This window comes from Arvicola amphibius, chromosome 7 (assembly GCF_903992535.2).
Source record: "Arvicola amphibius chromosome 7, mArvAmp1.2, whole genome shotgun sequence".
Classification (NCBI taxonomy): Eukaryota; Metazoa; Chordata; class Mammalia; order Rodentia; family Cricetidae; genus Arvicola; species Arvicola amphibius.
In genome coordinates this window covers 59,669,916-59,683,255 of record NC_052053.1, presented here as the reverse complement: position 1 = coordinate 59,683,255, position 13,340 = coordinate 59,669,916, and the positions used below count along the sequence as shown (strand labels likewise).

General features: G+C 40.9%; 1 protein-coding gene across 1 annotated transcript in view; it reads right to left on the bottom strand.

Moving 5' to 3' along the window:
• The window catches only part of Abcb5 (ATP binding cassette subfamily B member 5), a 104,888-nt gene extending 94,043 nt beyond the window's left edge, over positions 1–10,845 (bottom strand). The window contains 3 exon segments of the mRNA XM_042055397.1: positions 9,399–9,459; positions 9,461–9,565; positions 10,804–10,845. Coding sequence (XP_041911331.1) covers positions 9,399–9,459; positions 9,461–9,565; positions 10,804–10,845 — 208 coding nt within the window.
• Positions 10,846–13,340: the final 2,495 nt, after the last annotated feature.

Sequence of the window (13,340 nt, the reverse complement as noted above, 5' to 3'; positions counted from 1 at the left end):
TTAGCAGTCTTTGATGCAATTTGTGTGTGTGTGTGTGTGTGTGTGTGTGTGTGTGTGTGTGTGTGTATCTTCTGGAAAAATAGCATCTACCATTATTAGCAACATCCAAGTTCTGATTTAGCCAACAACACAAAGTCATAATCACTACCCTACATTACAGTTTTTTTAAAATAAATCGTTGTGGTAAACATTTGGGAAAAAAAACTGGAAACTTCAAAATCCTTTATCTGTTATATCCCATATAATAATGTCTGAATTTATTAATATGCAAATAGTCATTCCCCATCATTCCATTTATGGAATTGAGATACATAATTTTAACTAGCCCATTTCAAAAAATCATAATTAATGTAGAAGGAATGAAAATAATCCTAGTAGAAATATTAAATTAGATTTAACCCGACTGCTAACGATAATCAACACTGCTTCTACAATAGAAATAGTGCAATTTCAATTTTGAGATTACATTAATATAAGTAGTCTAAGCAAAAGTATGATGTTTGCAATAAAAGGAACAGTTAATCAATGGTAGTTACCATTTTTATTTTGTTTGTTGCAAATAAATAGCCTTCCTTTATTATTCTCTAGAAAATAAGCATTAATAATTAGCAAAGCTGTTGGTAAAACGTTCAAAGACTATGCCTTATATTTCTACTTCTTTTAAAAGATTTATTTAATGTATATAAATGTATTGCTTACATGTATGTGTACCGGGTATCCATGGAAATCAGAAGACTGCATCAGATCCCTTGAAACTGTGATGTGCTAGGAACAGAACCCACATCCTCTGAAAAAATAGCAAGTGCTCTTAACCACTGATCTACTTTTCCAGACCACAAACAACTCTTTAGTAATATATAATATAAAAATATTATCCCAAAAAACTTATCTAAAGTATTTTGCTGCACTGAAAAAAATGATAGTATACTGCACTGATAAAATTACAGTACAACAGCCGGGTGGTGGTGGCGCACGCCTTTAATCCCAGCACTCGGGAGGCAGAGGCAGGTGGACCTCTGAGTTCGAGACCAGCCTGGTCTACAAGAGCTAGATCCAGGACAGGCTCTAGAAACTACAGGGAAACCCTGTCTCGAAAAACCAAGAAAAAAAAAATTACAGCACAACAATATCTGTTACACATGGGCTACATGTTCCTACCTAAAGCAAGTGTCTTTTTGTTATAAGACACCATTACTAAGGCAACTTATAAAAGAAAACATTTAGTTTGAAATTAATGGTTCCAGAGGATTAGAGTCAATGGTCACCATGTTGGGGAATGTGGCACCAGGCAAGCAGGCTAGTCCTGGAGCAGTAGCTGAGAACTCACATCAGATTCACAAGCATGGGGTAGAAAGCGAGAAAGAGTGGGGGGTGTGAGAAGGAGGAGGAGAGAGGGCAGGAGGGAGAGAGAGAGAGCAAGCTAACTGGGAGTGGCATAGATAACTGAACCATCAAAGCATACCTCCAATAACACACCTGTAACACCTGATTATATGTTACCCCCTCGGTACAGTTCCTGCACCACTGTACCTTATGCAAGTCGGGCAAGGGCCTGGAGATTGAAAGAACACACAAAGAGACCTGGGTCATTCAAAAGGAGTTCAGCCGAATGCTGTTTATTTAACCTTGGGGAAATCCTTTTATACCCCACAGCTGCCCAAGGAATTCCACCCAGGCAGGTGGGAAATTACCATACCAACAATAGAGTCAACAATGCCCTACAGCCAATCACCAGGCGGGGCAGAGGGAGTACAGGAACAATCAGGAAGCTTAGTCATCTGACCAGAAACTGTCCTCAAGATGAGCCCCAGGAACAAGGGCAGACCCAGGCCCTACAGGTCCCCCTTTTATATAAATTATGACTAGGCCTGTCTTGGGTGGCATTGGACATCAGGCAATACCCCTTTCCTGTCATGGGAAAGCATCCAGGTCAAAACACATTTCCTGTCTTAAGTTGGGGCAGCCCCCCAAAAATCTTTCCCATCATTGGCTCACTAGTCACCCATCACCGAGTTCAGCCAGATATGTGCTGAAAGATTCTCTGGGGCAATTGCTAAGAGGACTTGCCACGTGGCAACATTGACCTGAGCTTGCCTTTGGCTCTGGCACCATGAAACCATGAAGATGATGCTCCAGCACATATAAGCACTCCTAGGGAGACTTGTGCCTGCTCAAACCTTAATAAATTCGCCCAAATTGGAGTCGGTCTCAGTGTTGGTGAAAGGAACCCTGGTATAGTAAACTAGAATAATCTCAAGAGCCAATTAGTGAATTGTATATTCCAGTGTCCGTGAATAACAGCAATAAGCCTTTACTGTAACCTAGCAGTGGACTTTTAACCACAACCAATAGCAAAATTAACTGCAATATTCATTTTTTAAATTAGCTCAATTTGAATGGCCAAGGAATTTGCAACCTGCCCTGAGAGAGTATCCATTGTGCAAGCAGAAGCAACTGACTGGACTAATGGAAAATCCAGCAGCTCTAACTGCTCTGGTAGTGACAGCAATGGCTGCATTATCATGGGATGGGTAGATAGGTCCTTAGCATTCGGACCACCATAGCTAGCTCCTCAGGATCCCAGCAACTCTTCAGTTGACAAGCCAGTATCTACTTGATCTCTTGGCTCTGTCCTGTCTTCAGGCTTCTGGACAGGAAAATCCACAGCATGCACCAGATGCTCAGGTACCCATATTGGGTTGTCAGCATTTTGTGGGAAAACACAAACAGCCCCTCTTCCCCACACTAATACAGGATCTGGACCATACCAGGTGCCATCTGCTAGATTCTTCCATTTAACATGAGGCATCCCAGAAGAATCTGGCCACCAGTGCTGGTCAGCAGTGGTATGAGATTGAGCATCAACAGTCAAAAAGTTTAAAATGTATAAAATAAAAGACAAATGGTCTCTGGGGGTGGAACCATATTCCCCCTTTTTTGTTTTATGCAAATAGGCTTTGAGCGTACGATGCACTCATTCCATTATAGTTTGTCCTTGAGGATTATAAGGTATTCCCGTTTTATGAGAAATGAAGAACTCAGAACAAAATTTAGCAAAGCCAGTGCTGGTGTAGGCTGGCCCATTATCAGTTTTTACAGTTTTTGGAACTCTCATGTAGGCAAAAGCCTGGAGACAGTGACTTTTAACATCACGTAATTTTTCTCCTGTATGAGCTGAGGCAAAAATAAGATGAGAATATGTATCCACGGTTACGTGAACATATTGCAAACACCCAAAAGAAGGAACATGGGTAACATCCATTTGCCATAAATGATTAGGAGCAAGCCCATGAGGATTAACTCCGAAATGGGGAACAGTTAAAAGTTCTGTACACAGAGAACATTTTTTAACAATGCCAGTGGCTTAAAATGAAATCTTAACGACCCAGCATTGAGATGAAAATGATTATGAGCTTTTTCCGCAGCTTCATAAGATTCTAGACTAACCGCATAAATTTGGCGGGTAAGCTGATCAGCCAATGCATTCCCCTTGCTCAAGGGACCAGGGAGGTCAGTATGAGCCTGTAAATGCCCTACGTAAATGGGAACAGATCGGGGCCCAAAGCAAGGTTTGAATAACCAATAACTGCGTCTGGACTTGAGATACAGAGGCAATATAAGCTGCAGTTTCCAAAGGTGCAAGAATTTTGCTTATATATCGACTATCAGTAAAAAGGTTAAATGGAATATCAGCATATTTCTCTAAGGCCATTTGTACAGCGATCAATTCAGCCACCTGAGCAGATTTAGTATCAACAGGCTGAATATCAAAATCAGGAGGGGAGGTTACCACAGCTCTCCCTCTGGAAGATCCATCAGTAAACACATTTCGAGCCCCTGCCAGAGGCTGTAAAGAAATAACTTTAGGGAAACATACTGGATGATTTTTGAAAAAGGTGACCAACTTATCAGAAGGATAATGATTATCAAACTTTCAGGGATTAGTACATAAAAACAAGGTCCAGTCTCCAGCAAAATTTTGTAACTACGTTATTTCTGCCTGGGTATATGATGTAATAACCTTATCAGGTAACATTCCAAAGGGTTTGCAAACTAAGTTTATACCCTTTCTGAATAACACATAGCACAGCTGATGGGTACGAGATAACAATTTTTACAGATGACACGTGCTCATGTACCCATAGGATGGGTCCTTGCTGCCAAAAAACTCCAGTAGGACTATGCTGAGAGGGAAAAATTATCAATAGCAATGGCTGACTATAGTCAATATAATGAGTATGAGCAGAGGCAAGCTAAAGTAATACATTTCCTTGCCTGAGGTGTCAACTCATGAAAGGAGGTTGGGTCTGGATTCCTCTGCAGAATGTCAAAAAGTGGTTTTAAGTCTCCAGTAGGAATTCCCAGACTGGGCCGGACCCAATTGAAGTCTCCAAGCAATTTTTGAAAGTCATTCAAAGTTTGTAGTTTATCTAAGCAAAGAGTAACTTTCTGTGGTTTTACTCCTGTCTGCAACAGCTGATGCCCCAAGTATTGATATGGAAACTGTTGTTGTACCTTTTCATAAGCAATTATTAACCCAGCACATGCTAAGCATTCTTGCAAATCAGCAAAAGCCTCAAGGACTATCTCTGTGTCCTGTCCAGCTAATAGGATGCCATCCATATAGTGAGTTACATACAATTGAGAATATTTATACCTTATTGGGGCAATAACCTGGGCCACAAACATTTGGCAAATAACAGGACTATTGGACATGCCCTGGGGCAAAGTTACCCATTGGTAGTGCCTGTATGGTTCTTTGAAATTTATAGATGGTACACTGAAAGCAAATTTATCAAAGGAATGCAAAGGAATTCTGAAAAAACAATCCTTTAGGTCAATAACTAAAAGATGGTATACCCACAGGCTGAGGCAACCCAGGTTGAGATGTCCCCATAATTTCCATACAATCGTTTACTGCTCTAAGATCTTGCTGCAGCCTCCATTTACCAGACTTTTTCTTAATAACAAAGATAGGAGTATTTCAGGGAGAAGTGGATGGCACTATGCATCCTGCCTCTAGCTTTTCCTGGACCAGAGTATGAGCAGCCTGTAATTTCTCCTTACTTAGGGGCCATTGCTCTATCCATACAGGTTTTTCAGTTTTCCATTTTATGGGAATGCTTTCTGGCTGCTCTGCAATGGCCCCTAGGAAAAATTTCCTAACCCTGCACGCTGTCCAGGTAACTGTTGTATTATTTTCTTGTCCGCTAAAATCTATATATCTCCCTGTAGATTTTTGCCCAAACCCCGACCAAGGACAAAGCCCTGGTTAGATAGCATGCGCTGCACAGGTTCAGTGGTCAGAATTGCTCCCATAGATTGCAAAACATCTCTTCCCCACAAATTAAGAGGAAGGTGTTCCAGGACAAATGGTTTAAAAATGTCTTTATGGCCTTCTTCATCCTCCCAATTTAAATACTGAGTACTGCACTCTAGAAAACTGGCCATTCCTACCCCCTGTAAAGTCGTGGGGGCTGGCTGTAGAGGCCAGGCTGCAGGCCAGTGTTTTTTAGCAATCATAGAAGAATCAGCCCCTGTATCTGGAAGGCCTTGGAACCTTTTCCCATTGACTGTTAAAGTAAGCGTGGGTCGATTCTCTAAATTAGAGACCCAAAAAGCTCCAGGGAATCCTGTGGAGCCAAACCCCTTGTCCCCTTCTTCTTGTTTAAAGAATGGATTAGTAGAGCGAAACATGGGCAAAAGCACTAGTTGAGCTATTCTCGCTCCTTGAGGGATGACAAGGACTCCCACCCCAGCTTTAATCATAATTTTAATTTCTCCAGTATAATCACAGTCTATAATTACTGGTAAAATTTTAATTCCTTTAAGCACAGAACTACTTCTACCCAAGACTATACCTACTGAACCCTCTGGAATAGGACCAAATACTCCAGTCCCCAAGGCCTGCACACCCATTTGTGGGGTCAATACTGCCCGGGCGGAGGTACAGAGGTCTAGTCCTGCACTTCCTGAGGTGCCTCGAACAAGGTCGTAGATTGTGAGGCGTTCCTTTGAGGAATGAATCTGATGGGAGCAGCTGGCCGGCTCATGGCCCCGTACACTTGTGTTTTGGGAGCTTGGGGCAGGCCCCTCCTCCCTTTTCCTGACACAGGGATGAGATTTCCTTGACTGTTGGTCTTAGAGTGACAGTTGTTGGCCCAATGAGCCCCCTTTTGACATTTTGGGCAAATACCTGGATTTCCTCTGGGCTGATTAACTTCCCCTTTACCCGCAGGGCAGTTTCTTTTGATGTGTCCTGACCTTCCGCATTGAATACAATTCCTTGACCTAGCTCCACTTGACCTTCCTTAAGGGCAGAAACAATTACCTGACCCCTCACATGAGTGCTATCAATGTCCCTGCATAACCAGATAAAGTCATTTAAATCTCCATTTCTATGGGGGTATAAAACCTCTTGGCAAAATCTATTAGCATTTTCATAGGCCAATTGCTTTATGACTGGCATAGCTGAGTCCACATCCCCAAAAATGCGACTCCCCACCTGTAGCAGGTGGTCAATAAACTCAGAATAAGGTTCTGAAGATCCTTGAAGGGTCTTAGAAAGCTGATCTCCTGTTCCTTTGTTAGGTAAAGTTTTCCAAGTTTTAACAGCTGCGGCAGCGATCTGAGCATAAATTGCAGGATCATATGCAATCTGTGCTGCTAAACCAGCATACTGTCCTTCACCAGTTAACATGTCAAGGTTATGTTGGGGGAAACTCGCCTCGGCATTTTTCCGTGCGGTCTTTTTGCAATTTTCCTGCATTTCACCTCTCCATAACAAATAATCTCCCCCTGAAAGACAAGCCCTGCAAAGCTGCTTCCAGTCACTGGGTGTAAGGTTGAGTTCTGCAAAGGATTCCAATAAAGCTATAGTGAAAGGAGCATGAGCTCCATAGTCTATAACTGCTTCTTTTAACTGCTTAATATCCTTAAAGGCCAGGAGGTTATGCTGCCTGACCCTCTGTTCTTGTGGATCAATAGTTTCCACAACAAAATAAATCTGCCTCTCTCTACTTAGATTATTTAATCTGTTTTGGATCTCTCAGATTTCTGCCTCTAAGTCTATAGGGGCAGAAGCACTGGTATAAGGATTTGAAGTGTCAAGAAATGTATTTTGCGGCAGAGGTCTCATGGAGACATCTCTGTTTGCTTCCTTCCTTTCCTCTTTTTCTAACTTCTTTTTTATCAGTGCGATCTCCTTTTCTAAAATTTCTTCTTCCTGTTCTATATCCCTTCTAATACTCTTAACTTCCTGTTTCTCAAAACTCTTAATAGAACTCACAGATTCTACTTCCTGAATCTCCTCAAGGGTTTTGTTCAAATTCTCTAATTGCTCTCTTACTTTAACATCATCACTGAGAAGAGCATCTCTGACTAAGCGCCATAACGAAATTATTGCTATGGGGAATTCTTCTGGCCCTCGCTCTTTCAGTGCATTTTGAAGGTCAGCCTTTACCTGCTCCCAGTCAGTAATATTAAAACCTCCTGCATGTAAAAACCAGGGAATAAACTCTAAAACAGTCTTAACGATCTCTTGTGCTGTCTCAACTTTAATACCGGTGCCTTGTTTCTCCAAAAGACCTAACAACTGGCCTGTTAACTGGCCCCTTAACACTGGAACAGAATTACTTGCATCCATAACCAATACACCCTCACCACTCAATTTCTTACCTGCTGGCCAGCCTTCCGAGGGTGACCTCTCAGGGATCCCTACTTCCCAATCTCGCAGATGGGTCTCCGACTGCAGTTGCTGATGATCTCACTGGGGCCTCCAATTGTAACACCCGATTACATGTTACCCCCTCAGTACAGTTTGTGCGCCACTGTACCTTATGCAAGTCGGGCAAGGGCCTGGAGATTGAAAGAACACACGAAGAGACCTGTGTCATTCGAAAGGAGATCAGCCGAATGCCGTTTATTTAACCTTGGGGAAATCCTTATATACCCCACAGCTGCCCAAGGAATTCCACCCAGGCACGTGGGAAATTACCATACCAACAATAGAGTCAACAATGCCCTACAGCTAATCACCAGGCGGGGGCAGAGGGAGCACAGGAACAAACAGGAAGCTTAGTCATCTGACCAGAAACTGTCCTCAAGATGAGCCCCAGGAACAAGGGCAGACCCGGGCCCTACAGCACCTTCTCCAACAAGACCACACTTCCCAAACCTTCTCAAACAGTTCCATCAACAGGGAACCAAGGAATCAAATATATAAGCCTATGGGGGCCATTCTCATTCAAAGCACCACAGCAAGTAAGACAATTATAGAATACATCAACCCAAATAAATACTACTCAGAAGACAGTCTTAGGCTGCTGGGTTTACCATTCCCTCACTGAGTATTAACAATCAGTAAATATCTACTCAGTGAACTGATGAATCAATATTCACAACAAAAGAAATTTAGCTTATATCAATAAAATGTAAATGTCTTTGTTATGGGGCACAAATGTCTTCTTGATCACAGATCACTAGGCAAACCAGGAATGTTAATCACACAGGGACCCCTCCTCAATGGAAGAGATAAAATACCTGTTTCCTGCCCAGAGAACTGGGAGTGGATATTGTTAATGATGTGGTGACCTTTTTGTTATCTGTGGTGCCAGAACTCATTCACTTTTTGCTATAGAGGCAGACCTCACTCAAATCCCCCATAATGTTTCTCCCAGACTCTCTCATCTTAGGCCTTTATCTTTAGCTAGAGAACCCATCACCCTTGGTCACATATACTTTTTAAAGGAATTTCTAATTAGTCACACCTAAACTTTATTGTGTATCCGGAATTGGAATGATTGTTGCCTGGAAACTTTTCCCCAAGTTTTACTCTGTTTCAAATATGAGAACAATCTGGAATTAGATTCCCCAAAGACTGATCCAGGATGATGAAATCAATATGAATTGGATTTTCATTCTCATCTCTTTGCAGGTTCACTTCAGCGCCTGAACACCTGCAGTATCCCCCTCATTTTTGCACACACATTTTGTGTGTGTATTCACACATGTGTCTGTAGGTGCATGTTTCCATAGTCCCATAAAGCAGTTCTTTCTCCCTCCCCTCCCCTTTTCTCCTCTATCTCTTCTTATTCCCTCTCCTCTTTTTTCCTTTTTTGTTCCTTTCTACCCCCACTTCCTCTTGCCTTCTCTCCTCTCTCCTCTCTCTTCCTTTCCCTTTTTCTCTTTCTTTCCACCACCTTTACATATTTTTGCAGACACACATCTTATTGGTGGTTTTTTTCAAGAGCACTAATACAGACTTTGGTTATTTAATATCAAATAATATAGACTGAAGTTCATATTATACAAATATTGTTTTATAATGATCTATAAGATCAATTTTTGACTACTTTAATGTGTTTGAGTCTCCAGTAAAAGAAAAATCTTGAACTTACTTCTGTTATTTTGTAGTAGGCATCCATTAATAAAATGATCACTAAAATAAATTAATAAAATGATCTCCTAAAACCAGAGACATTAAAGGAACAGTGGCTCCATTTACGATGGATGCTAGGATCCCCAGTGTTGTGAGTTCAATGTCCAGATTATCAGCAAAGCGGAACTGGGAAAATAAAGCATGGAAATGTTACTGTTGTAATACTCAAGCAAAACTGCCAACCTGTAATAATAACTCATTTCATGAAACAAATGTTACCTAACCATCCGATTATGAGATTAACTCAATCATAAAACTATGGGCATGCCTTTGTCTATACTGTGAAAAGGAAACAAACAAGCACTCAGTCTTAGCTATTAAGGATTCACAACAAGGTTTGAAAAGGGGCTGAAAAACAAATCAGCCCAAGGAATACAATCTATAAGAAAACAAATGTCAGATCCTATGTGGGCATGATTCCAAATCTTCTGTTCGAAATGAATTATTTTAAAGGGCTTGATGAAAAGCCAATTAGCAAATTTTCATTCATTAGCATTGGTGTGCTGCCATCACTAACTATAAACATTCTGCTGGTAAAAATGTGAGCAATTATACTTTTGATTTTTTTAAAGTTTCTCAAATTAAATTTGCCCCCAAACAATTCCTATCTTGTAAACAAGGGTCAATAATGATTTTTAGGGGTGTTGGTAGTTTGACAGAATGCTTGAAAGCCAAGTGTTGGAATGCTCTGTCTTGTAACAAGTATCCATAATACCAATCTAAAACCAAACCACAATGAGACTTATGTGGTGGGTTTTCTATCATGCTGAGAGAGGAGGATTCGAGTGTATGCTGAGCTGCATTAGATGGGAAGAACAGCAGGCAGGCTTAGTGCATACAATGTGTATGCAGACTGCATGTTTTCTTCACTCATTGCAATAGCTCAGCAGTAGTTATGAAGTAACTGCCATAGCATTTTGTCAGCACCACACATGATAAGATAAATAAGTGTCTGTTCCTGTCTTTCACTACCATAGTGCTCTTTCTTATTTTTGAGATTAAAAATTCTGAGAATTTCATATGTGGATATATTTCATTTCTTCCCCCTTCCCCCCCCCCCATCACCAAGTCCTCTCATATCACTCCAAGTTCGTCTTGAATTCATAATATCTTCTATAATTATTATTGTTACACACATACACACCCATCTATACATGCATGAATACACATACCCTCCACACACTACTAAATTCATTAATGTCCACATGTTTATGTGTTTGTTGTGTATTGTCTTGTTGGCAAAGTTCTTTACAATCTGATACTTTCTAGGATTTTAACTTTTGAAATACTCAGAAGTGGTTTCATGTGTGTCGCTGTGAAAGATAATTTTGGTTGTCAACTTGACACACTTGGGAAGGAGATACCTCAACTAAAGAATTGCCTTCATCAGAAGGAACTGAAGGCATGCCTATAAGAGGATTTGCTTGACTGCTAATTAATGTAGGAAGGCCCAGTCAACTGTGGGTGCTACCATCCCTAGGCAGGTGAGTCTGGGTTATTAAATAAGTTACCTGAGCATGAGTCTGAGAAAAAATCAGTAAGCAACATTCCTCCCTGGTTTCTATTTCTTTATTCTCTTACCTGGCTTCCCTTGATGATGGACTATACATGTAAATTGAAATAAACCCTTTCCTCTTCATGTTGCTTTTTGCCATGACATTTATCACATTGACATAAACCAAACTATAGCAGTGACAACTGAGCAAAGAGATTGGTGTTGGGGGGTAGAATGCAAGAAGATATGCATGACAGCTATCTTAGAGTTCTATCGCTGTGAAGAAACACCATGACCAAGGCAACTCTTATAAAGGAAACCATTTATTTGGGATTGGCTTACAGTTTCAGAGGTTTAATCCATTATCATCATGGCAGGAACATGGGCAATGTGCAGTAGACTTCACAATGGTTGTATCTTGAGCAAATATGAGACCTCAAAACCCACCTCCACAGTGATACACTTCCTCCAACAAAGCCACACTTACTAAAACAAGACCATGCCTCCTAATGGGTCAAGCATTCAAACACATGAGTCTGTGGGGGAACAATATCTGTTCAAAACACCACTACAGTATTCTTTTTTTTTTTTTTTTTTGGTTTTTCGAGACAGGGTTTCTCTGCAGCTTTTTTTTTTTAGAGCCTGTCCTGGACCTAGCTCTTGTAGACCAGGCTGGCCTTGAACTCACAGAGATCCACCTGCCTCTGCCTCCCGAGTGCTGGGATTAAAGGCATGCGCCACCACCGCCCGGCAACTACAGTATTCTTTTGGTGAGGAGAATTGTCTGTAATCTGTCAATCATGTTTTAAATAAAACGTTGATTGGCCAGGCAGGAGGTAAAGGTGGGAAAACCAGACAGGAAAGAGAAATGATGTAATGAGAACAGGAGAACTCTGGGAATGAAGAAGTTGATTCCTCCCACTCCTGCCCAGATCACCAAAGCAGCAGGATGTGATCTGCCCCAGTGAAAAAAGGTACTGAGCCACATGGCTAACATAGATCAGAAAAATGGGTTAATTAAGATGTGAAAGTTGCCGGTGAGAGGTTAGAGCTAATGGGCCAATCAGCTTTATAACTTAAAGAGATCTCTGTGTTATTTCTTTGGGGCTTGCCAGCTGTGGGGTACTGGGCAGGACAGAAACCCAAACAATCAGGCCTGGCTCCTTCATGTTACATTCTTTGAGCATAGTTCCAAATATATGTGTCGATATATTTTCTGTCACACAAAATTCATGTGGTAATAATTTAAAAACTCTTTGTACCAGCTTGACTTCTCTGTGTCCTATAGCTCAAGTATGTGGAATTCAGCAATAGGATTTTTGTATCCACTTCTGGAGGGAAAACAAGAGCAATGCCAATATTCTCTAATGTTTGGGGGAGGTTTATGGAACCAAAATTGTAGACAGAGGCTGCTTGTTCATTCCCAGCTGCCCAACCCAAAAGAATTACACAGAAACTGTCTCAACCTTCTGGATTATGTAGTAGATATGGCAAATGCCAATATTGGATCAATGAATATAGATCAACAAAAGACAGACAAAGTAACCCAATACCACCAGAAAATTCCTTTGAGGGTACCTCTCACAGGTCCCCATATAAAACATGGTCCAGTTATCCCCAGTCACTGTGGAGGACATGTCTCACTAGGAAAATTAAAAAAAAAATCCAGTGCTTGCTATAAAAAACCGTACTGTTCTAGATGCTAAAACAGACATTGCGGATGAATCAAAAATTTCATTAGGAAATAGGAAACATATATTTTGGCAGACTTCTATAAATGATCAAAGACCAAAGCTATGTGTGCTGATAAATGACATTGCAATTGAGGGAATAATGGAGATGGGTGTAGATGTCACTATGATTACTCCAATATTTTGGCATCTGAATTGACCTCTTCAAGAGGCAGATGTTCAATTCCTAGAAATTGGAACCCTATCTCAAGTGAAACAAAGTACAAGATGGGTTGAATGCAAAGGGACAGAAGGACAGAGAGGAAGGCTGAGGCTGTATGTGGCTAATATCACAATGAATTTATGAGATTGTGACATGCTACAGCAATGGAATACCCAGATTAACAATTCTGTAGTCCCAGAAACTCATTTTTTTTCTGTGAAGGATATTCTAAGATACTGTAAAAAATGGTCACTAGCCATTCAGGCAGTACAAGGACACAATGCAACTAGCAAACCATCAGAGGTACCAAAGACCCTACCTTTAAAATGTTTAACTAAAAAAAACAATATGGGTTAAAAAATGGTCTTTAACAGAAGACAAACTGCAGGCTTTAGAACAGTTCATACAGGAGCAACTAGATGCTCAACATATTAAAGAATCTACAAGCCCTAGAATTCTCCTGTATTTGTTGTTAAAAAGAAATATGGAAAATGGAGAATGGGGACAGATCTA